Below are 27,422 nucleotides of genomic sequence, written 5' to 3'. Positions count from 1 at the left end.
CCCTCGTTTGTTAATTCTGACTTAGTTTAGTGTTTGTTCGTCTGTGGGGCTTTGGCTGTGTTTAAATTTGCAGCAAAGCTCTCTTTGCTTTCATAGCAGCTACCTTAGATGGTTATAGAATCATGGAGAATATTTTTAATTCCTCAGAGTTTTTACACTTACCTGTCTACAGGATATTGTGTGATGCTCTTGAACTTTGTCCATTGATGCTCAACATTATCAAAGCTGTACATGTCATGTAATCTGAAATGTCTCTTGTTGCTCTTGCTAAACAGAAAGATCTTCCTGCCTTTCTTTGTATTCCCATTTAAAGCCACAGTCAGTGCTGGTGTAACAACATTATGATCACTGATACCCTGTTCTACACTAACTACATCAATAAGTTCGGGTCTGTTGTCTCCAACAGGTCTAAAATGTTATCTTCACAAGTTGGTTTTGGGTATAGCACAAACAACAATTTCACTCAATTCTCTGCCTACTGCCAGTCCTAATCACTCGAATCTCCCAGGCTATAGCTGTTATGTTAAAATTTCCACCTAAAATAATAAAATGCTTAAGGAATTTATGTGAAATATTCTCCAAGATTCCCTCACATGTTCCATCATTAGTGCTTCTGAGGCAGGGTTCTGCAAAAGTATCTGATGACCATATGTGACCCACCTTTACACTTATCATCACCAAAATTATTTTCAATTCTGAATCTGTACCAGTCTCACTAGATATTATTGTATTTTTTATTGCTATGACTATGCCTTCACCACTGGCATTCAACCTGTCTTCATGATATACAGGCCAGTCAGACTTTAGAATTTCATTGCTACTGACATAAGCTTTCTGTCCTTAGTTGGCATGATTATTGTTTATAAGTGAGACTAGTTCCAGGACCATTCCATAGATGCCCCTGCAATTAATTAACACTACATTAACATTTTCTTTCTCTGATCTTCTGATCTGCTATGCCAAATGCTACCATGTTAGGACTAAGGACACAGCTTTACAGGCCTGTGAAGGGATTTCTTTATCCTAAAAAACCCACATGAGTACACCACACATACTCCACTACCCTGGTAGCTCCTTCCTGTGTGTAGTGTGCACTAGAGATTTTGGGGGGAGGTGGCAGGAGTGGCTACATTTCTGTGGAGAAAGGGAAGGTCAAGAAACACACATGCCAGGTCATCACGGAATCATCTTCCATTCAGCTCCAAACTAGAGGGCTGCAATTCATTCTTGGAATGATAGCTTTACTTTCCATCACATGAATGAGTCTGGCTGCCTTCGCCAAGTAGGCCAGCCATCTTTAGGAACCAAGGATAGTCTCTTAAAACAGGTGTCGGGCATCATTCTTGCTACCATGGGCCACGAATTGTAGCTGGATGCACCCAGTACACTCAATCGATGCCAGCAGAGCCTCCTCCTCATCGTGGATGAAACCCCCCCAGCCACCAAACAGAGAGGACACTGGCCTAGTTTGTCAATCTTACTTCTATTTGCTTGAGGATCTCCATCACTTGCCTAGTATTGGAGCATGTAATGACAAGCAATCCAACCTTATGCACTCATCTGGACCTCTCAGGAAGATAGGCCATAGTCCCAATAGGCATGGCATCTCATGCTGGCTCACATGTTCTTTCAACAGTAGGCAATACCTCAAACCTGTTTTTGAGGCTTAGGGGGCAGCCTTATGGCCATTACCCACTTTCACCTTCTTCCCACAAATTCCCCCAATGTTACCACTCATCCAACACCACTGTACAAATTTTGACTTGCAGGGATGTGTGAATTGGATGGTGCAGTGACAGCAGGGATTCCATGTGGTGTTCTAGACTCCAGATGTGCTAAAGCATTTGTCTCAGGTGCCCCAATGCCACTGTAGCCCAGGGCAGCATGAATCCTGTTGACTGTCACCAACACAGCTACCAGCTGTTTACGGACAGAAGACATTGCCCTCTGTGTCTGTACACAACAGGTGCAGGTCCTTACCCATATTCAACAAACTTTTGTCTATATTGCAAGTAATGTACCACTCATCCAAGAAGTCACTGTCTAAGTTCTGCTGCTATGCTACTTCTAGTCTCCATACAGTCATCTCACACAAAGCTAACACATTTAAATTTATGAAAAATAACCGACCTAGAGTAAATTAGTAAACACCAGGCTACACACTGAAATACACAGGTAAAATTCACTGCTTTGCAGAAATACATGAAAAACACAAACTTAACTAAATTACTGTGTATTAGATAACCTGCTACAGCTACAGGCATATCTTCTTGACTCTGTGATTGCTACTACACAGACTGTCCAAGCACTATATCTAACAGTCATAAGATTCAAACTGAGTTACGTGACATGGCACTTCTGGTGGCAAAAAGCTACATTAGAAAGTCACCTTGCACAAAAATATCTATTGGAGAGGATAGCACATGCATTTGGTATCTCTGGTATATGACTCTCAGCATTTGACAAAATACACCCATTCATAGCAGAATCCAATTGCTTGACAGTAAGAAAAATAATTTTCGGCTACTTATGAACAGAATTAACTCATCCTGCACTCAAGCAATCAGTCTACAAAGGAACTTACCTACAAAATATTCATGAAACCTGTGATAGAAAATTGTTCATGTGTGTGCAACCCATATCAAAGAAAACAGAAAACTGATAGGGGCTACTGACATATACAAAAAAAGGACAACATGAATGGTGACAGGTGTTTGACCTACAAGAGAGCATCAAAGAAAATCTTGAACTGGCTAACACTTTAATACAGATGTCAGCTATTCTGCAGAAGCCTACTTACTAAGTTTTAAGATCCAATATTAAGTGAGGTGTCTAAGAAAATACTACAGCACCCTATGAATTGTTTCCATATAGATGACAAAAACAAGATTTGACTAATTACAGCATTCACAGTGGCATTTAACCCTCCTAATACCGTGGGGTCTATAATGACACCAGGCCGTAATTTTCTGTAAAATATACCTTGTTTCCTATTCCTAAAAATTATGAAAAATTCGGACTTTTCCTGAATTAAGTAATGGGTTCGTAATATATTAATATAATTTTTTGAAAATATTTAATTTTGCAGAAAATCAAGAGAGAACCACTGAATACCATTGGGGTTAAATACGACCCCATTTCTCTCTTGCGGAATTATTACCCAATAATGCTGAATTGAACCCGTAACTGTTGCTGTATTTCCCTTGTTTTATTCTTGTAAATATTGTTGTAACGTGTGATTGTTGCCAATACCTTATAAGCCGACAGTTATTTGTTCCATATAAGTGGAGACTACTATTGTGTGTGTTGCATTTCGTGGAAAATGTCTCATCACCTTTCCGAAGATGAAGTGCTTGAAATATTACTGCAGGATAATCCTCTATCTGGAGAATCAAATAGTGATATCAGCGATATAGTTTCTGATGTCTCATGCAGCGATGGAGAAATTGACGTCTTAGAACAGAATATTCCTCAATCAGACAGAAGTTCAGAAGAAGATTTGGACAGTACAGATGTCCAGCCTGAACAGGAAGTAGCACATATTTCTGACTGTTATATGTAAGTACACTTTCTATTTTTGTAGGTCTAAAAACAAAGAAGAATCATGGCACAAACATGTGTTGAGAAGAGCTTGTGGAAGAGAAGAGAGATGGAACATAATGCGAGCAAAGCCAGGTCCAACAAAATTCGCAGTGAGAAATGTAGACGCCGTAGAATAAGCTTTTCAGTTGTTTCTTAGGAGGAACATTGTTGATGTAATTCTAAAGTTGACTAAAAAAGAGGGTAGTCTTGTTTACAGTAGTAAATGGAAACCAGTAGATGCCATTGAACTGAAGTGCCTTATCGGTGTCTTGATCCTAGCAGGTGCTTACAAGGCCCATAATGAAGCAGTTACACATTTGTGGTACAAAGAGGATGGTAGACCCATTTTTAGTGAAGCAATGGGTAGCAGTCGCTTTACGCATATTTCAAGGTGCATCTGAATTGATGACACAGACGTGAGACGTCACAACCGTGCTCCTGACAAGTTGACACCCATTAGAGACATATTTGAAATGAGGGTACACACATTTCAAGAAGCATATGTTCCTCACAGCAACGTAAAAATTGATGAGCACCTTGTGGCATTTTGTGGTAGATGTCCATTTCGGCAATATATTCCTTCAAAACCAGGAAAATATGGGTTGAAATTATGGGCTGTATGTGATAGTGCAACGTCTTACATTCTCAATATCCAAGTTTACACTGGTCGACAAGAAAATGAATCTCGTGAAGAAGGTCAAGGCAAGAGATTTGCTTTAGATATGGTGAAAGCCCTAGAATACAGTGGCAGAAATGTAACAACTGACAATTTTTTCACTAGCCTTAGTTTGGCGAGAGAACTTCTCAAAATCAATCTCACACTCTTAGCAACAATTGAAAAAAAATAAAGGATAACTACCACAAGCTTTCACTCAGACCAAAGGTCGAGTCAAGTATTCATCTATTTTTGGATTCCAAGAGCATGCTTCGATTGTTTCATATTGTCCGAAAAAGGGAAAATTTGTAACTTTGCTCAGTACAATGCATTCAAGGAAGGAAGTGGAAGATTGTGAAGAATGCAAGCCAGTAATCATTCTGGATTATAATAAAACAAAATCAGTAGTAGATACCAGGGACAAGCTGGTTAGAACGTACACTACAAAGAGGATGAGAAGAAGGTGGCCAATGGTATTATTTTACAACATAAATGATATCAGTGCACTGAATGCATTTATCATATGGCTACATCTTACACCAGACTGTGCAGAAAGGACCAACTACAAGAGATGGGCATTTCTCATAGAATTAGGAAAGCAGCTCATCGGAAGAAAGCCAGACAAAATTATTTCCCCAGTACTTCCATCAACAGTACAGACAAAAAAAAAAAAGAGGAAGGTGTCTGTTTTGTAAAAGGTCTGAGAATAGAAAATTCACCAATAAATGTTCAAAATGTGGATGTTCTGTGTGTAAAAACCACTCTGCAATTTATTGCTGTAAGTGTAATGCGTCATAAATGTCAATTCGGAATTTAATCAAAAATGTTTGTAGTTTCATGAGAATTGTTTGTAAATTTTACAGAAATAAATAATTAAAAAAATATGTATTTTAATTTAATTTAATGTCACTGACATCATGTTTTAGATTGTGGAAAAAATAAAGAATGTGATTTTATTCTACCATTATTAAAAATATCCTTAATAAAAAATAAATTCCATTGGGGTCACTAAAGACCCCAATGGTACTCAGTGTAACAAAAAATACTTGGTATTATAAGGGTTAAGCAATCATTCTTTCCATCCTCCATATATAAACAGAACAGGAATAAATCTTACAAAGTGATACCATAGGAGGCATCCTCTACCATGCACTTCCCAGTGGTCAAAGTAGATGTATATATAGGCACATAGCAACATCCATATAGACAAGGGTCTATACTTATGGCACATAGATAAATTTTGTTTTATAATACATATTCATGTAATCAATATATATTACACTAAAAATAAGAGATTTTTTGAAAACGTGTAGCTTTCACTACCCGAAAGATTGGTTTTAACAGCAGTGTGTTTTACCAGGCTTGGTCCACTTAGAGGTGATACACTGACACCATTTTCTGACCTTTAAGCAACCATTTAATAACACTAAGGAGCAGCAGTTGTTTTAGCTCCAAAAATGATGCCAGAAGCTGATTAATGTCTGCAGTCTGTCCTACTTTACTTTCTGAAGGAGATTACTGACATATTTTGTTTTTAACTAATTATTTAACATATAAGGGTTGGAACTTAAATAGTGGCAACTATTTATTCACAACCGATACAAAAGTGTTACATGTTTGCACCTGTTACTATCCTTCAAAGTAGTCACCAGCGTTATGTGGAACCTGTTGCCAGTGATGTGTAAGGCATAGTAAACTGTTAGCAGAGCCTGTTCTATTGTTCGTGCGAATGGAGCAGTCTATTGCCTGTCGAATCTCTGGAACAGTTCTGAAGTGAATGCCACGAAGTGGTTACTTCATTTTCGGGATCAAATCAAAGTCACAAGGACTTAAGTCCAGGGAGTATGGTGGATGGTACAGTACTTTCCAGTCCCACTGACCGAACAGAGCAGCCACAGCTTGCACTGTATGCACCCCTGCATTGTCATGCAAAATGATGGGTGGGTTGCGCAGAAAGTGTTGCCATTTCTTTCGCAAAGCTGGTCGCAGGTAATGCTCCAAAAATGAACAGTAATACTGTGGACTGACGGTCTGCTGTCGAGGAATGTAATGTGTTAGGATAACACCATCACAGTCGTACACAAGAACCACCATAACTTTAGACCGCTCCATTAACACTATCAACAAAACAGGCTCTGCTAATGATATACTACGCCTTTCACATTGCTGGCAATGGGTTCTACACAATGCTGATGACTACTTTGAAGGACAGTAACAGGTGCAAACATGTAACTCTTTATATTGGTTGTGAATAAATAGTTGCCACTATTTAAGTTCCAACCCTCGTACATAAATTATTTAATGATCTTTGTTAATTTTAAGAAATGAAGAATTCTAGTGGATCATGGGAACATCAAGAGCTTCAAGAGGTTGAAACCTCTCTGACATCCCAGGGAGAGTATCTTTGGGGGAGAAAGATCAGAAACTAGCAGTATGTCCTTGAAATTGTAATGACGCGGAAGCTCTGTAAATTTACTCTATGCAATAAAACAGTTCATGCATAACCTTGTTGTACATCATTTGGTGGCGGTTCTAGTACATATTAGTACCCTACTTCTGCACTAGTGACCTGTGCTGCTCTCTGTACATGTGATTTCACCATTTAACAATATTCACTCTGATCATATCACAACAATGTGGCCGATACATTCTACAGCAACCACCACACCAGTGCTGGATTACACTCAGAAATGTGTATACAATGCATGAAGAACAATGTCATTTTTGTGCTAGTCACATAGCAAAAACCGAGAGTGTTGTTAATCTCCACAATGATCACATGGACAGGAAAAAATGTCAATGACAACTCCCAACAATGGCCTATTGTTAGAGGTAGAGGTGAATGCACTGACAGATAGTGCTTCAAATTAGTTTAATCCACAGTAAACACAAACACCACATGTACGTCTCACACCATCAGCGTCCTCCATGCTGTGTATTGGATACAAGTAACCACATTCCATACAAACATGACCTGATGTGCCAAACAAATAATAGGCAGCCACCTTACCACACGCCATGTGCTTATTACACAGGGCTCTGGATAACTTTCACTTGGACAATGCAATGAGTCAGCCTGCCATTCAACCCAATTCACCATTCACGTCTACCATGCTGTGCTTGGATTACAAAAAATTGCATCCCATTGTGTAATGTGGATCACCATTGACAGGGTTACGCTATGTAACAGTTCTGTAATAGCCCAAGCTGGATTGTGCCCCCACAAACAATTTAATGTGTCATTGTCTAACACAATATGATGTAACTGCTGGTTCCACATCACTTGACCTACCTTGTTGTGTTCTGGATACGAGCATCCACATTCTGTTTCATCACAACGAGTTGCACATCAGTTTTGTTGACCAGCAACCACCCTGTCCCATGGAATGAATGCTAATTAGGGTGCACAATGAATCAGTTGTCTGACAATCAGTGCTACATAGTCTCAAACCTCTGCTTAAAATTCTCACTGGGCTCATGCCACCTGTGTGCCACAACCATAGACTGCTGCATATCATAATGTCACAGCAGGGGACACATTATGAATACCCAATGGTGACATCTTCTCCCACAAGTCACCCATATGTTCATGGGGTAGACAACATAATCACAGATTACCTCTCTTGGATTGGTGCAATTTCGTTGCAATACAATTATGAACACAAGGCCGCAGAGCTAGCAAATGACTCTTCCATCGACAAACTCATGATAAAATAAATGACCAAACTTTGATTTGAACATCGAACCTTACCCAACACAATAGCTAACACTGCTGTGTGACATTTTCCCAAAACAGAATATGCCCCATTGTGCCACTCAGAATGTTACAGGAAATGTTCCACAAACTACACAACCTGAACCACCCAGAAATCAGAAGAACAAAGCCAGTCAATGAAGCAAGACTGCTCAACACACCCAGCCACAGCTGGACACTTTCTGATATCCAAAGCATGTTTCAAACACAAACATATTGACCTTGGTTGGAAGGCTTTCGGCCATCACCAGAACATCAAGAAGGGTCAAGGTGGTACCAATCTGGGTTATTACAGTGGAAGTGGCAGTGTGCACATTTATAGAAATGTGGATCATGCACTTCAGAATCCCAGAACAGATCAACACAGATTAGGGCTGGCACTTTGATTCTTCACAACCCTATGCCATCTGAGCAATATTAATTCCATGCATATCACACCTTACCATACCAAAAACAACAGGATGGTCGAGGGTTGACACAGGAATGTGTAGGCAGCTCTGACATGCTGTGGTGGGTTCTGGTCAGAGGCACTACTATGGATGCTCCTCAACATTCAATCAGCATACAGACATGATATCCATGTGTTACTTGCCAAGATCCTGTGTGACAAAACGCTATTGCTTTCCACGAACTTTGCACAGCCAACATTCAATGTGGCAGACAATGACCTGCCGATATTAGTGGACTGAGTTTGCGCACATATTCAGGATATGTACATTCTGCCACCATCAACACACATGCAGCTGAAAGTTTTTGTTCATCATGACCTTTGCCAGTGTAAGTTCATAATGATTTGTGACAATAGCATATGTCCAGCCCTCCAGCCAGCATAAACAGGGCCTTCCAAAGTGCTGTCCCATGGTGAACAATGTTTAACATACTAGTGTGCAACAAGCCAACAACAGTGTTGCTTGCACCCCTCACAGACTATGGTCACCTGCTTCCAGCACACATGAACAGACTACGCCAATGAAACTTCCTGGCAGATTAAAACTGTGTGCCCGACCGAGACTCGAACTTGGGACCTTTGCCTTTCGCGGGCAAGTGCTCTACCATCTGAGCTACTGAAGCACGACTCACGCCCGGTACTCACAGCTTTACTTCAGCCAGTACCTCGTCTCCTACCTTCCAAACTTTATAGAAGCTCTCCTGCGAACCTTGCAGAACTAGCACTCCTGAAAGAAAGGATACTGCGGAGACATGGCTTAGCCACAGCCTGGGGGATGTTTCCAGAATGAGATTTTCACTCTGCGAACCTTGCTTCTGTAAAGTTTGGAAGGTAGGAGATGAGGTACTGGCAGAAGTAAAGCTGTGAGTACCGGGTGTGAGTCGTGCTTCGGTAGCTCAGATGGTAGTGCACTTGCCTGCGAAAGGCAAAGGTCCCGAGTTCGAGTCTCGGTCGGGCACACAGTTTTAATCTGCCAGGAAGTTTCATATCAGCGTACACTCCGCTGCAGAGTGAAAATCTCATTCTGGAAACATCCCTCAGGCTGTGGCTAAGCCATGTCTCCGCAATATCCTTTCTTTCAGGAGTGCTAGTTCTGTAAGGTTCGCAGGAGAGCTTCTGTAAAGTTTGGAAGGTAGGAGACGAGGTACTGGCAGAAGTAAAGCTGTGAGTACCGGGCGTGAGTTGTGCTTCGGTAGCTCAGATGGTAGAGCACTTGCCCGCGAAAGGCAAAGGTCCCGAGTTTGAATCTCGGTCGGGCACACAGTTTTAATCTGCCAGGAAGTTTCATATCAGCGTACACTCCGCTGCAGAGTGAAAATCTCATTCTGGAAACATCCCTCATGCTGTGGCTAAGCCATGTCTCCGCAATATCCTTTCTTTCAGGAGTGCTAGTTCTGTAAGGTTCGCAGGAGAGCTTCTGTAAAGTTTGGAAGGTAGGAGACGAGGTACTGGCAGAAGTAAAGCTGTGAGTACCGGGCGTGAGTCGTGCTTCGGTAGCTCAGATGGTAGAGCACTTGCCCGTGAAAGGCAAAGGTCCCGAGTTTGAATCTCGGTCGGGCACACAGTTTTAATCTGCCAGGAAGTTTCATATCAGCGCACACTCCGCTGCAGAGTGAAAATCTCATTCTAGACTACGCCAATGTCCACAACCTCAGCACTGGTACCAGCACCAACTAGGCAGCCATCTATGGAACTACCGCCGATGTCACCCACATTGGACATCACCTCCAAACCATGTTGCAGCCAAATTAGACAGATGCTTCAACACCTGGTGCAATATAACATATCTGCTGTTTGCTAACATGCCCCTCTCACCTCTACAGTAGACAACGAATACCTATACATGCTGTAGACCTCAAACAAACTCACCACCATCATATGGCTGCCATCCAACACACATCACAACAAGAAACAGTCTGACCATATATTGCTCATGCAGCAGCCATGGCATGGTTGGTGTAGTGGTCTCACCCATGACTTGCTGTCAACACAACCCATAGTGCTCTGCACTCCTTGGGAGGGGCTCTGTGGGAACATTGAGAGCCTTAGGAGGTCAAAACCTCTCTGATGTACCAGGGAGATGATGATTGGAGGAGAAAAAGCAGAGACTGGCTTGTATGTTCTTGATATTGTAACAGTGTGGAAGCTCTGTAAATTCCATCATACAATAGAACAGTTCATGTATAACCATGTTGTACATCATTTGATAGTGATTCTAGTACACTTTAGTACACTACTTCAACATTATTTTCCCAGTTTTAAGATATTTAACTGTACAGTCAAACTTGTAAAGGTATTTCCTGCAATTAATGGTAAAAACATCACAACACTTACCAATATAGAAGTCAGCAGGAGTGTAATACTCAGGAAAATCGGGGCTGGCCCCATCCTTTGGCACAAGAGTGGCCCTCAGGAAGGTCCCTCCAATAATTCCTGAATTTCTAACAGGTGGTTCATAAATCGTTATTTTACAGTCACTCAATGAATACGAAATTTGAAATTTTCGCCCTTCATCTTCTGGATGAGACCATTCCATCTCAGCTGTATATCGCAGAACCTGTAAGTATAAGGGAATATTTCAAATTGTTCTGAATAATATATCACACTGAAAAAACACATGATTAAGTTTGTCTGGCACAGCATTACCTTATTTGCATTCTGAATGTAGCGCAAAATATCTTTCTTGGGTGGCTTGGGCATAAGAGACAGGCAAGACTGCAGTGAATCCTGTGGGGTCCCAAATCCAAGATGCGGAGGATAAACCTGCAGATGCGATGGTAGTAATACCAACAACAGAAGTAATGAAAAAATTATGTATGTTTATGCAAACAGATCACAAAGGAGAGCTATAAATAAAGTTGAAGTTGAAGTTGAAGTTGGAGGAAGAAAAGCATACTCGAGAAATGTAGGATTTCCATTAGGCTAGCAGAAATGTGAAAAAGTGCCTGCTGAGCTTTCACTTTCATAACTAAAAGCATTTACAAAAAAAGAGTCTTTTAAGGTGATACATTGTACTCACTTGTACTCATCCAGATAGAAACAGAACTGAGTAATCACTTTGCTTATCTTTGACCTGCTACTCAGTCTGATGCCTTCCACTTCATCTTTTTCATATCCTAACAATATGGGTGTTCCCCTCAGCTAGAATATGAGTAACCTGCCCCTCCTTAGCAACATTCCCCAACCAATTGCTCTTGTAGTGTCACAGGTTAGGTCCTGTTCTGCTATATGAAGAACTGTCACATCAGCTAAAGATGTTTACGATGTTTAAGTAAACCAAATATTGACAGACCTACTGTGCATACAGTACTTGTTCCTACACAGAGGTCATACAAGGAACGATATAGCTGCAGTGCACAGAAGCAAGGAAAATGCTGACTATTTGCTGAGCATATGGTATGCAGTCCACTGACCCAGCAGATGTGCACAACATAAATGGTATTATGGAACCTCTAAGGAGAAAAACAAATGATGTTTTTTGATTGCAATGTAAGGAAGCTTTTTGTACTACTGTTAGATCAGCAGTGCTCTTGTTTGAGTTCTCATAGAGAAGGAATGCATTTGTGTCATGACAATGGTCTGAATTGTAAATGCAGTTATGTAATAAACATTTGGTAATGGATGGTTAAAGTGAACATATGTGTTCAGTCATCATTTGATAATTTGGTATAAGTTGTTAGTTGGAAAGCTTCAGCAATTTCTCGCAGCTTCAGAGATGCTTCAGAGAAGTCCGCACAGGTGTGGCACAGCATAGCTGGTCTACAAAATTCTACACAGTGATAAAAAAAGAGGTAATTCCTTAAAAGAACATTGTGACATACAGGGTGTGGTAGATAAGTAATGAGACTCAGTCTAGAAAAACAAATTTATTGATCCAATTTGTACAAAACGTTAATATTCTTCAAAGTACTCGCCTTGGGCGTCGACACAACGTTGCCAGTGCGTTTTCCAAGCTTCATAGGCCCCACTGTAGTCCGTTTGAGTTATCCCAGTTAGTGCCTTCGTGACAGCACGTTGGATGTTCGGAATATCGTCGAAACGATGACCCTTCAGGCATCTTTTGACCTTCGGAAATAGGAAGAAATCAGGAGGACTCAAGTCAGGGCTGTATGGTGGCTGTGGCAAAACTTCAACTCCAATTCGGGTCAAGTAGGAGGTCATGAGGAACGCTGTGTGCTCCGGAGCGTTGTCGTGGTGGAGACGCCAGCGTTGAGCAAGGTCCTGTCGCTTCCGTTTGACGGCTCTGTGCAATCGCTGAAGGACTTCTTTGTAGAATTCGGCATTGACAGTCTTCCCCTGAGGAACAAACTCTTTGTGAATTAACCCCCGCTTGTCGAAAAACACAATCAGCATTGTCTTGATGCGGGACTTTGACATTCTTGCTTTCTTCGGCCGCAGGGATGCCGGTGTGTGCCACTCCGAGCTCTGGGCTTTCGTCTCCGGGTCGTACTGGAATGTCCACGATTCGTCGCCTGTTACTACGTTGTCTAAAAAATGTGGATTATTTTCCAAATCATTCAACATCTCACGGCAAACGTCCACTTGTTGTTGCTTTTGTTCGGCGGTGAGCACTCGGGGAACCAATTTTGCGCAAACTTTCCTCATCATCAAATCTTGCGTAACAATTTGGTGAACCGTAAATTTATTCACGGAGACCTCATTCGCGATCATTTTGAGACTTAAACGACGGTCGGAGTCCAGGTGTTCTTTCACTTTGGCCACCGTTTCATCCACACGACTCGTTGAAGGACGTCCAGATCGTTCCATGTCTTCAACGGATTCCCTCCCGTTTTTAAATTCATTAAACCACCGGAACACTTGAGCTCTTGATAGGGAGTCTTCTTTGTAGGCCTCCGTAATCATAGCAAAAGTTTCCGAAGCAGTTTTGCCCAAGCGAAAGCAAAATTTGATTGCATACCGCTGTTCTATCGAGCGATCCATCTTCAGCGTTTTCACAAGTGTCACGGGCACACAAACAACGTAATACGCGAAGCTCGACCCTCACTGCACCAGAGCTCCGACGCGACTGCGAACCGGTTCTATTGTTAGCTCAGATCCCCCACCACGTGACGTACAGGTGGAGACCGCCCTGCGAGCGACTAGGGTGCCGCGCGGCGGCCAGTCTCATTACTTATCTACCACACCCTGTACAGTAAATAATGCAAGTGAAATAGTACCAAGCAATACCAAACTAAACTGAACCAACCAACATGACAAAAACCCAAGTGGATATTTATATTTTTCACTACATGTGGTGACAGTGTTCTCAGAGAAAAATTGCAAAAGAAGGGCATTAATGACTTAGAATTTGCCCAATAAACAAAGACCACATATACCAAGATGACAGAGTTGCTATGGGAAAAAAGGAAACAAACAACGATGTGGAGCTATGCAGTTAGTTGTGAATTTAAATTGAAGTTGCTAACCAATATCAGTAATATTACAGTGTGATTTGACACAAAAAAGAGATACTTCCCATTCAAATTACTGAGTAAGAAGACTTTCAATGGAGATCTTATCTGTGAGAGACAAAAATTGTCACTCCCACAGCCACTACAGATACAGCTCAATGCAACAACCTGGGACAATCTTCGACCACTGATGGCATGGCACATACCTACCTAATTGCGGTCTACGGACACTGACTGCACACCACCATCATTGTCAGAAGCAGCCACCATCTGACAAGATACTGTGTGTGTGTGTGTGTGTGTGTGTGTGTGTGTGTGTGTGTGTGTAAGTTGCTGAAGCAGCAACCAGCTGATAATAATAAACAGTTAATGGAAAGCAGTAATCATAAGTTAGAAGAAACTAGTGCTCACATAACAGCACATTTAAATGATAAATTGACAGAAAATAATGACAACAAAAAATTGTTTGCCACTTTAAACACTAAATTTGAGACTTTGATCAAAAATTTTGAAACATTATCTTTGCCCTTACAGAGCTCAGAGGAATGTATTAAAACCTTAGCAGACAAACTGTATACTATAAATACTACAACAGAAGATATTGTAGATATTGAGTTTAATATAAAACAGGATATTATATAAGAAATTATTACTAGGTAACCGAAACAATAAAATAAGACTTCAAAGCTCAGATAACAGAGCAGGCAATAAAGTTAACAGATACTGACACAAATGTTAACAGTCTCACAGAAAATTGGCCTGATAAAGTACATAAAATGGTAAATAAGGAGTTTAAGCAATATTTGCATAATGTTAGAGATAAGTTCAACAAAGTACAACTCAAAATTTCCAATAAATATATACAGGTAGACTGTTTAGATCATAACAAGCTCTTACATCATTAAGATACACTTAACTCTTTAGAAACCAAACTTCAAAATTTTGTAAATGATACTGTAAGTTTACAGAATAGTTCAATCACCTTCAAGGGTAATACCACACATTGCCAAGAAGAATTACAAAAACTCTGGAGTGCAATTACAGACACGTAAAATAGCCTGAAAACAAACAAATTGGAAATGGTGTGGGCTCACATGTGGATCTGGTAGAAGATTTGCAACTGAGTGACAGCTTATATTTGGCAAAACAATTCCTCAAGTTTAAGCTGGAGGAGGAAGTTCAACCAATCTATTTCTTAAGAGTATTTAATAGATAATTATACAGTAAGTGGAGTCATCACAAAAAGATAGATTTCATACTAGGATATTTATCCAGATACACAGCACTATGGGGTAATGCTCATTCTGAAGATTTTAAAACATGCAAGGATTTTCAGGAGAAATTTGAGAGAAAATACTGGTCAACCAGTACCCAAGAGAAGCTAACATTACAGCATTTAGATCCAAAGTAGTACAATAGTTCATGAGGTATTTGCAAGAATTATATTGAATGACATTTAACTAAGGCAAAGTATTTAGACAATGTATTAGATGAAATTCACTTACTTAAAGTGTTAAAAATATAGGCAACCACACTGTGTTTGAAAAGGAATCTGATATAGAGGATGGTCAAACAAACGAGATCTACTACCCTTTATTAAATACCGAGAAGAATGAAATGCATCAATACCAGGAAAGAAACAGTAATAATAGAAACAGGAAACTATTTAAAAGGCCAGGTACATTTAATAAACGAAAGACAATAATTACTGAAGGTACACGGTAAAAATACAAGCAAAAAAAAATCAAATGGAAATAACCAGATTAAGTCTCAAGTGTTTGCACCCCAAAGTAACCTGATGACACAGGCTAGTGTGCTCTGTATAGAGGTTATAAATACTAACCAAGATAATATGCAAAGTAGCTATCTGGTAATTATCATGGAAAACAAAGAGAGTCCTGGCTCCAGGGTGAAGAACCAGGATGTCACCAAAATTTATGTGGCCTATATATAGAAAAATAGATAGCTTCCAGCAGACAAATATCTACTAAGAAATGGTTTTTAGAGGAGGAAATCCATAATAATGCCTAAATGTTTAAACCTGCAGTATCTGAAGTTTTGCGTGGATATATTGTAGAGATATATGTAGATTTTGGTAGTGAAATTTCTCTAATATCCAAAGAGTTGTTTAGAACATGAAAAATGAAAGAAATATTACTGATAGTACCTGTAACTGGATTTTATATAGTAGGAATAGTTAGAAATAAAGGTAAGCTAACTATACAAGAAACAAGAGCCCCAGTACAAATTGGGCCTCTTTCTTGCACCCAAACTTTGTTAGTAGAACCTAACATAAATAATGTAGTTGTATGACGATTTTGTGGGGAATGAAGGATACATCCATGAAATAATGTATGTCACACTAAATGGTCCACATAAATTATGATAGAAGAACCCAGTGGGTTAAAATAGGAAGTATTACTGATAAGCATCTAAAACATTTTCGTTCTTCATCGATCAAATTGTTGAGATAGGTAGATCACATAACTAATGAGGAGGTATTGAATAGAATTGGGGAGAAGAGGAGTTTGTGGCACAACTTGACTAGAAGAAGGGATCGGTGGGTAGGACATGTTCTGTGGCATCAAGGGATCACCAATTTAGTACTGGAGGGCAGCATGGGGGGTAAATATCGTAGAGGGAGACCAAGAGATGAATACACTAAGCAGATTCAGAAGGATGTAGGCTGCAGTAGGTACTGGGAGATGAAGAAGCTTGCACAGGATAGTGTAGCATGGAGAGCTGCATCAGTCTCAGGACTGAAGACCACAACAACAACATGCCATTTATATTCTGAAACTTCCTGGCAGATTAAAACTGTGTGCCTGACCGAGACTCGAACTCGGGACCTTTGCCTTTCGCGGGCAAGTGCTCTACCAACTGAGCTACCGAAGCATGACTCACGCTCGGTACCCACAGCTTTACTTCTGCCAGTACCTCGTCTCCTACCTTCCAAACTTTACAGAAGCTCTCCTGCGAACCAAGCAGAACTAGCACTCCTGAAAGAAAGGATATTGCGGAGACATGGCTTAGCCACAGCCTGGGGGATGTTTCCAGAATGAGATTTTCACTCTGCAGCGGAGTGTGCGCTGATATGAAACTTCCTGGCAGATTAAAACTGTGTGCCCGACCGAGACTCGAACTCGGGACCTTTGCCTTTCGCGGGCAAGTGCTCTACCAACTGAGCTACCGAAGCACGACTCACGCTCGGTACCCACAGCTTTACTTCTGCTTGGTTCGCAGGAGAGCTTCTGTAAAGTTTGGAAGGTAGGAGACGAGGTACTGGCAGAAGTAAAGCTGTGGGTACCGAGCGTGAGTCGTGCTTCGGTAGCTCAGTTGGTAGAGCACTTGCCCGCGAAAGGCAAAGGTCCCGAGTTCGAGTCTCGGTCGGGCACACAGTTTTAATCTGCCAGGAAGTTTCATATCAGCGCACACTCCGCTGCAGAGTGAAAATCTCATTCTGGCATTTATATTCTGTCTGTATCTCTTATATGTATTCTGCTATGTGTAGTATGTACCACCACTGTCACCTCTCATCACGCACCACCTTTCTTGTATTTTGTCTTTATATCCTATATGTATTCTGTTATGTGAGTTATGTACCACCACAGCCATCTCTCAACATACACTGTCTTAACATAATTCTCAAATTGACTTGTCCTATATCATGTTGTGCTTTGCTGTACTAAATGTATGATTTACAGGACCAATAAAAAAAATAAAGTAAAAGTAAACATGAAGCTTGCCCTAAAGAAATAAATTTGTAAAGTTTTTATTTATTTATGTATTTATTTATTTATTTATTTATTATTATTATTATTATTATTATTATTATTATTTTATCCATGAGGGTAACAGTCACTCAATGTGTACTGGAAGTATCAGTAATACGGAATCTATATGTTATGGTATTTAAGGAATGCGTATTGTATTGTATTTTAACATAATAATACAACAATTATGTATAATGTATACTAAGTGACAACCTGGAAAAGAGATATTAGAAAATATACTTACATATGTAATAATACAATAAGGAATAAAATCAATGTCAAAAGAAAATTTAATAAGAAGGCAGTTATATGCCATGAAATGTGTTTAAATTGTATATTATAAAAGAAAATAATGAAGTGACATCTTTAGCTTGAGTATGGGGATGTGTAGTGTAACAGGACATTGTAGATCAAGTCCTGTTCCACTAAATGAAGAATTGTCACATCAGCTAAAGATGTTCATGATGTTTAAGTAAAGTAGGTAGGTCAAATATTGACAGACCTACTATGCACACCATATGTGTTCCTACAGATAGGGCATATGAGGAAAGATGTAGCTGCAGTGTCCAGAAGACAGGAGAATTCTGACTTCTTGCTGGGCTTCTAGTGTATAGTCCATGGACCCAGAATACACACACAGAATAAACAAGTTTAAGCCTGAGCAATTTCCTGCCAGAGAAGATGCTTCAGAGAAGTCTGCATGGGCATAGCACAGCATTGCATAGCAAAATTCTGAAGGGTGACCAAAATTACATACAACAAAAAGGTAACCTCTTAACAGAACATTGTGATGTATTTTGGTACAGGACACAAGTGAAATGGTACTGGATGATACCAAACTAAACTGAACCAACACATATGACCGAAACCCTAATTGATATTTTTATTTTTTGCCATACTCTAAACTCCACGAGGAAAAATTATACAAGTCATTTTTCTGTTTTTTTAATTTTCCTCTTTACTCCATGAGGAAAGAGTATATGAGTCTTTTTTTATGCTTCATAATGTTTCCATCAGAAGATGTGAATTTTTGCTTCTTGGAGGCAAGTGATACTCAGCTGTTCTGCCTGCTTCTAATTTAGCAATTTTCCCAATTAAATTGTCATATGATACAACTACAAGTAAAATATTGTGAGAACAAACATACAACAACTTACCACTTCATGATGGTAGTGTCTGCTAGCAGACACAATCAATTAGATTCACCAAGGGAAGTGGTGCAATGGTAAGGTAGTGAACTCACATTAGGGCAGACGGCAGTTCAAATTCCCATCCAGCCATCTGATATAAATCTTTTTTGGTGATTTCTTTCTGATGTTTCCCTAACCCATGTTTGTTCTCCTTCTCTAATAACCTCATTATTGTTGGCACATGAACTTTAACCTTCTTTCTTCTACTTCTCTGATTAAGAGCCATTCTCAAGCATCAGTATGAAATGATCTCCCTAAGCCTGACTTCACTCAATGCCACCAATGCAGTGCATTCCCCTTCACATGGTGCCACTGAGAAGAGGCTACTTTGTTGTTGCTTCCATGTCTCTGTTCTGTCATAGAATATGATGAGGATGGTGCTTTTCTTTCACTTCTCTTACTGAGAAAAGAAAAAAAATTAAATTCTAGCTACATTAATTTCTAGAAGGAAGAATAGCTAAAGCCTGATGTCATACATTGTATGACAATCTTCAACAGTATGATGGGATTATTTTTCTGTACTCCCAGATATCATGGGAATTCTTTGATGAGCTAGTGGCTGTGGTCTAGCTTGCAATTCATGGAACAACTATCAGTGTCAAACCTAGTATTCCAGCAGAAGAGAAGCTTACTCTCAAATTAAGGTAAGAAGAACTTCTACACATACTGAATCAAACATATATTTTGTTGCAAATTTTCACATTACACATCAATGGAAACCATAAATGTGCTACTCTGGTAAGCCTAAATTTATTTCTGTAGATATACTTGAAGCAGATACATTGATGTCAGTTTATGGTGAAGCTGACTTCTTGAGTCTACCTGTTTGTGTGTTAAATGAATGTCTGAACTGGCGTGAGGACAGAACTGGAAATTTTCCTTGTCACAGACAATGATGTGTGTTACACATTGTAGGCTAAAAGCATGGACTGAACACTAAGCAGTGTATCATGTAAAAATAGAACTCCCTTTGATATTTTGGTTCCTTGCCTTTCTTATGACTTTATGGAACTTTTATCCTCAGAGATAATAAAACATCAAAAAAGCAGAAAATAGTACACATAAAAAGGGAAAGTATTAAGGGCGAGTCCTTAAATAGCATCCAGAGAAAAATTCCATTTCTGAAGTTTTTTTCATCTTTCCTTTTTCATATAGCATGTCTGTCCTTTTCTCTAAAGAACAAAGTACCTAAAAACTGACACAGCTAATGACTGTATACCTGTTCCTTTATTGGTATGTATGTCAGCTCTGTTCCACTTTTCCTCTTCCTGTAATTGGAAAGTTAATACTGCTGTTCTATAAAATTTACATGTTTATTTCTGACTTTCTTTTATTCAGTCAGAATTATGGATAGAATAGATTATCTGCAGCTTAAGGATATGCCAGGTTTTCATCTAATTAAACATAGTAAATAACAAGGAAATCATAACTGAGATAACTAGCATGACACTACCTACTAGATCCGAATTGAGATATTGTATTGCATCAGTCTGATAGATGGCAATTATAAGTTTATATCAATAAATTTGTGTCCCAGCCTGCCGATAAATACTGACAAAAATGTTTCATTTTAAATTATTCAAGCATGTTACAGATAAAAAAAATAACTCACCCTCATCGGTTTTACTGTTTGCTTCTTAAACACATTTATTGGGTCTCTTAGTGGAACTCTTAGCACATTCTCAAAATAATCTCGAGTGAACTTATCACAGTCATAAATAAGGAACCTAAAAGGAAAAATTACTTCTGAGTAAAAATGCAAACGTAACATCTATATACATAAAGTAACCCCACCAGTTGCCATTGTAATATTTCCAGTTACCAATAACTCAAATAATAAACACAGATACTATAACAATTCTCTAAGCATTTCTGTATTGTCACTTGGCTTTCAAATATTGTCAAAGTAAACACACACACACACACACACACACACACAGAGAGAGAGAGAGAGAGAGAGAGAGAGAGAGAGAGAGAGGACACATCTTTTAACATTGAAGTTAGCCAGTCATGGAAGGAAGTTCAACCAGCCTGCCAGAGACAGTACTACCAAACATGTTCTTAGTCTGGTTTCTTCAAACCAAACAAAAGTGACTTTTTCTCACCTAGATTAAATTTATAACTTCTGAAAAAGGCACATGTTAACTGGTGATCAATATTTCAACAGGTGGCAAGTCATGGACCCACAGATGTTAGTGCATTACCATATTTTAGTGAGTGCAACTGCTTGAAATTGCATGTGTATCAAGCTGATTGGCTAACTTCATTGCTAAATAGCCTGGAAATGGCACAATTATTTCTCAGCACTGCTTCTCCTGCAACACCCTTAAGAGCCTTTCAGACTTTCTGACAACCCTATAAGTACACACAAACAACAATATGGAAAGGATAGAATGTTGAGTCATAAACATCATTATGAAAAAGAATTCTATAAATGTACAGCTTTCAGACAAAGTCCTGCTTCAGAAATAGAAATGTCGCACACATCACACAAGCACAACTCACACATACATTGCCACTGTTGCCTCTAGATGGAGATTACAGTGGTCATGTGTATATGAGTTGTGCTTGTTTGAATATGTGTGAGTTTTCTATTTCTGTAGGACTTTGTCTAAAAGCTAAATATTTCTAGCATTCTTTTTCAGTGTGACGTGGTGCCTAGTGATCTAACCTTCCAATATTATTATTATTGCATCCTGGATTTTCCATTGTATACACATATAGGTTGTTAAAAAAAGAAAAATAGAAGAAAGAAAGAAAATTTATGAAGCTTAACAGTGAGCTTTCCATGCTTAAGCCTTTAAAAGAAATATGAATGCTTACTCCACCAAGTCTCTCTCTGTAAAAAAAAAAAAAAAAAAAAAAAAAAAAAAAAAAAAAAAAAAAAAAAAAAAAAAAAAAAAAAAAAACTATTACATAACTATATATATATATTCAATTAATTTATCATTTTATGTATAACTATGGATATGTTTCAGGTAAATATAATACCTGTATTCTAAATGAATGCAAAACATTGACTGTAGTAGCTGATAAGCCAATCACTTTTTCCACACTATTGACCATCAACAGTAATCAACACAGACAAAAGTCCAACATGAACAGCTTCATCATGCAACTAGCTAACTTCACACTTGTTCACTGTTCACTTCATCTACTCTCAATGCTGGTGTTGATGGTTCACAGTTGCCTTGGAACTTATTAGTTAGTACTAAGTTCCTACTATAACTCTCATTATTGTGTCAATGTTATACTTCAGTTTTCCCATTGTTCTAGTGTATTCTATCTATTGTTGCTTACTTAATCTCTCTGAGCAGAATGCTGGTTATAGCAGCTGTTTTTATTGAATTTACATTTTATTCATTTGGTTTGTATTTTTGGACATTATCAAGACTGTTATTAATTTGCAAACTTGATAAAATATTGTTATCTATTTTGTAGTCGTGTGTTTTAGTTTCATATGGAAACAATAATTTGCAAGACAAGAATTCCGTTCAGTTAGTAGCAATAAAATAAAAACTGGTACTGCTGCTCCCCCCCCCCCCCCTCCCCGCCCTGCCTGAGAAACCAACCTGGCTGGTCACCTGCACATAACAAAATACTCTGACAGTCATTGTAGTTTTCATCAGTAAACTAATTTCAAGCAGTCATCACAGTTCTGTGGTTTTCTGGCAATGCAGTATACAGTAGTTATTTCAGTAGCCAATGAAACAACCTTCACAGAGTTAGCAGATATGCAACATTTCCGTGTGTAATCTGCTGTTAGCCCCATAGACAATAAGAGGATGCTTACAAATTTTGCTCTCCTGTGATATTATCTACAAGACCCAAGAATTACAGCCCAAGAAAATCTTGTCCAGACCTCAGTACCAGACAGAAACAATCTTACTACTCATTTCAAAATGTCACCCATTTTGCCTACAAGGTCACCTGTTGCTTCACCTGACAACCGAAAAAAGTGCAAGCTGCCTCTCCACTGCTCACCATCAAGCTGGTGACAACGAGAAAAAATGGTCAGCTCATCATTCATCCCTAAAACAAAAAGGCAGCATAACAAATAGCTTATCCTCTAGTAAATTCTAAAGAAGCTACACACATTTTTAGGCTTGATACATTCATGCTTATTTGTTTTCAAATCCAATATCATTTAGATTAGGTGTCAAAGGAAATAGCATTTAATAAGCTGGGATCTTCGTGTACACATTACAACCAATTATTTGAACCAGCATTGGATTGTGCACATATATCTTTTGTAAAATTACTTCACTGTTGAATTTTGACATAATTATTATTTATTTCCACTATAGGTCAATTTTGGCTGCATACCTATATTAAGTGGAAACTGAGATGCACAAACATGAGCTACAAAACTATACAGCCAGCAGCATATGACTAGCAGTGTAAGACTGAAAATTAGTAATCATCCATACAACAGGATTAGCATAAGTTTTACATAACCTGCCTTATGTGGTGCTTGCACTTGCACTTGTAAAACGTTATTTGATAATGGTATAACAGTTGAAATTGGCCAGTTGTGAAGACAATTAATAATTACAGTCAAAGGAGGGCAATTCTGTCATTTCAGGAACTTTGTATGACTGTGGTACCTGCCAAAGGAAAGTGACATATGTCACTAAAACAGTTAGGCATATCGTAATCATGCAGGGTACACCAAGTGTCATTTATTATGCACAAGTAAGTGAAAATTGAGGCAGAAGGATAGAAAAGTATGAGGATGATCACTCTGGTGTCCTCCAGTCATTGGGAGATCCCTATGGTCATCACAGAAAAGCATAATGGCTCAATTAGAATATGTTGGCTACAGTGGAAACTCATTCAAGACCAGAAGAACTGTTAGCACAGCTGGTTGGGGGCTATTCCTTATTTAAAATAGACCTACACGCAGTTACCAGTCAGTGCTGAAATGCAACAAAGTTTGGTGTTAAATACGTCATTTGGTATCTATTGTTGTAATAGGCTAATGTTTGGCATCACAAAGGCTCCCACAATTTTAACAGTTTATATGAGATACTCCAAATTGCGCTAACTATCTTGATGCTGTATTCATAATGAGGAAGCAACATTTCCAGAGCTTTCAACAAATATCTGAATTGCTGCATTGCTGTCTGAACAAATTCATCTTCTTTGAGCCAAGCATCACATATCTTGGGCATATACACTGATGGAAAAAAATCATAACTTCAAGAAGATGTTGTGATACATAAATGAAAGTTGGTAGGCATGTTTCCACATTTGAAAGATGATGTATATTCAGATTTCACACCATTCACATAAGGGTGGCGCTAGCAGTGCTGTTATGAGAATGCAAATCAAGTTTGCTTTAAATACATGCTGTAGCTCTCATGCGCATTAGTTACCTTTGAGACTGGGAATGGTGAGTTGATTTTAGTCAAGAATGCCTGTAGGGCAACAAAGACGCAATTATCAATGCCTCACTGTGTTTGAACAAGGTCATGTAATAGGGCAATGAGAAGCTGGATGTTCCCTCTGTGATACTGCAGAAAGACTTGGCAGGAATGTAGCCACTGTATGTGATTGCTGGAAATGGTTGTCACGAGAACATATGGTTGCAAGGAGACTGGGCTCCAGATGGCCATGTGACAGTAAGAGAGAAGACCATCAATTTCTGTTTTACGCTCTGGTACATCATACTGCATCTGCAGCAGCAATCTGAATAGCAGTTCTCACAACAGTGGCACAATGAATGGTTACAAATCGGTTACTGTAAGGACAGCTCCAAGCCTGATGTACTGCAGCACGCATTCCATTGGCCCCAAACCACTGTTATACGTGATTTCAGCAGTGTCAAGCGAGAGCTCATTGGAGGGTAGTGTGGAGGTCTGTTTTCCTCTCTGATGACAGCTGGTTCAGCCTCAGTGCCAGTGATAGTCATGTGTTGGTTGAGAGAAAGACAGATGAGAGCCTGTAACCAAACTAACTGCATGCTACACACACTGGGCATATACCTGGAGTTAGGGTCTGGATTACAATTTTGTATGACAGCAGGAGCATTTTCATGATTATCTCACACACCCTGACTGCAAATTTGCACGTCAGCCTGGTGATTTTACCTGTTGTGCTACCATTCATGAATAGCATTCCAGGGATTGTTTTCCAACAGAATAACACTCACCTGCATACCATGGTTGTAACTCAACGTGCACTACAGAGTGTTGAAATGTTGCCTTGGGCTGCTGGATCACCAGATCTGTCTCCAAATCAGCACATATGGTACATCATCAGATGACAACTCCATCATCATCCCCAAGCAGCATTAACCATCCCTGTGCTGCCCGACCAAGTGCAACAGGCATAGAACTCCATTACACAAAATGACATCTGATATCTGTACAACACAATCCATGCATGTTTGGTTTCTTGCATTCAACATTCTGGTGGTTACACTGGTTATTGTTGTAACAGCATTTCAAATTTGCACATACATTAACCTGTGATCTTGCAATGTCAAACACTTAAACACAATGATTGGCACAAAAAATGGAACATCCAATAAATCACATCTAATCATTGTGTAATTATCTATTTAATGAAAGTGAAGCACTTCAACCAATTTTTTGAGATGGTGTATGTTACTGGCATTGCTTTGTGAGCAAACAATAAAGTGTTGATTGTTTGTTGCACTTGCCTCAATTACTGTTTCCCATCACACAGCACTGAATGTATTATTTTTTCCTGCTATTGTAGCACTTATTTTGTACCCTGGATTGTTTCTCTTTCAATCAAATGTGTTCGTGAAATCTTTCTGTGATTGTCATAATCAGTTTCCTGGAGTAAACATGCCATTAAGCCCTGAACAAGAAGCAAAAGCTGTTGTTGCTTTGATGGAAGATGGACACAGTAACATTGCAGAAGTGTTGAGAACTACACTTTCCATGATTTCAAGAACCAAAAAAAGGTACAGGAACACTGGAGGCTTTGCAAGGAGACCAGGAACAGGCCCAAGAAGAGCAATATCGGAGAGAGATGACTGCTTCTTACAACTTCAAGTTCTCCACAACTGTCCATTTGAAGAAGACAGAAAGAAGCCAATCTTCAGTCCAGAAGACCTTCTACAGATCTGGAACTCATCAGAGAGCATTACACAACTAAACCGTGTTTTGAAAGGGAACATCTTGGCTGGACAGTACTACAATGGGATCAAGTGTTGTTCACCAATGAGTCATGATTTGGCCTCCAATCACCTGAAGGAAGAGAGAGGGTCTGGAGAAGGCCAGCAGAAAGGTATTCCCCTTGCACATTCTCATCTAGGATGACTTTTCAGGGTGGTTCTGTGGTGGTGTGGGGCACGAATCAATACAGCTGCAAGGACAGATTTGCTCTTCATGGAGCATCAGAGACTTACCACTCATCGGTATGTGGAGGAAATCTTTCTGGAGCATGTTGTGCCTTTTGCTCCATTTACTGGTTATGATTTTACACTAATGCATGACAATGCATGCCCACATGTTGTGAGAATTATGCAAGACTTCTTGGATGAAACAGGGATTCATGCTATGGGTTGGTCAGCTTGAAGCCATGATTTCAATCCTATTGAGCATGTGTGGGACCAGCTGGGAAGAAGAGCCTGTCAGCACTATCCAGAGATCCTAGAGGACATACAGGATGCCCTCCTAGAAGAATGGGATATGATTCATCAACAGGACATTACCCCAATAATCAGGAGCATGCCTGAGAGGTGGAATGCCATCATTGCTGCAAGAAGTGGCAACACACACTTTTGAAGATGTAAACAGAGGTCTCTGAGATCATCTCTGAGATCTGTGAAGTAAAGTGTGATGTGTATAACATCAAAACAGGCATGCATTACCTGTATGAGTAATTAAAAATTGAAACTTCCTGGCAGATTAAAACTGTGTGCCCGACCGAGACTCGAACTCGGGACCTTTGCCTTTCGCGGGCAAGTGCTCTACCAACTGAGCCACCAAAGCACGACTCACGCCCGGTACTCACAGCTTTACTTCTGCCAGTACCTCGTCACCTACCTTCCAAACTTTACAGAAGCTCTCGTGCGAACCTTGCAGAACTAGCACTCCTGAAAGAAAGGATATTGCGGAGACATGGCTTAGCCACAGCCTGGGGGATGTTTCCAGAATGAGATTTTCACTCTGCAGCGGAGTGTGCGCTGATATCAAACTTCCTGGCAGATTAAAACTGTGTGCCCGACCGAGACTCGAACTCGGGACCTTTGCCTTTCGCGGGCAAGTGCTCTACCAACTGAGCCACCGAAGCACGACTCACGCATGGTACTCACAGCTTTACTTCTGCCAGTACCTCGTCACCTACCTTCCAAACTTTACAGAAGCTCTCGTGCGAACCTTGCAGAACTAGCACTCCTGAAAGAAAGGATATTGCGGAGACATGGCTTAGCCACAGCCTGGGGAATGTTTCCAGAATGAGATTTTCACTCTGCAGTGGAGTGTGCGCTGATATGAAACTTCCTGGCAGATTAAAACTGTGTGCCCGACCGAGACTCGAACTCGGGACCTTTGCCTTTCGCGGGCAAGTGCTCTACCAACTGAGCCACCGAAGCACGACTCACGCCCGGTACTCACAGCTTTACTTCTGCC

At 39.8% G+C, this 27,422-nt stretch overlaps 1 protein-coding gene across 1 annotated transcript in view; it reads right to left on the bottom strand.

Annotated features, from left to right (window-relative positions):
- LOC126235312 (EF-hand domain-containing protein 1-like) overlaps positions 1–27,422 on the bottom strand; it is a 198,849-nt gene that overhangs the window by 37,117 nt on the left and 134,310 nt on the right. Inside the window, exons 8-10 of the mRNA XM_049944034.1 lie at positions 20,426–20,540; positions 11,086–11,202; positions 10,774–10,996 (exon numbers count right to left, since the gene is read on the bottom strand). Coding sequence (XP_049799991.1) covers positions 10,774–10,996; positions 11,086–11,202; positions 20,426–20,540 — 455 coding nt within the window. The remainder of the gene's footprint in view (positions 1–10,773; positions 10,997–11,085; positions 11,203–20,425; positions 20,541–27,422) is intronic.

The sequence above is a fragment of the Schistocerca nitens genome, chromosome 2 (genome assembly GCF_023898315.1).
Source record: "Schistocerca nitens isolate TAMUIC-IGC-003100 chromosome 2, iqSchNite1.1, whole genome shotgun sequence".
Taxonomy (NCBI): domain Eukaryota; kingdom Metazoa; phylum Arthropoda; class Insecta; order Orthoptera; family Acrididae; genus Schistocerca; species Schistocerca nitens.
The sequence above is the reverse complement of the archived record's forward strand: the minus strand, read 5'-3'. Positions and strand labels throughout refer to the sequence as shown.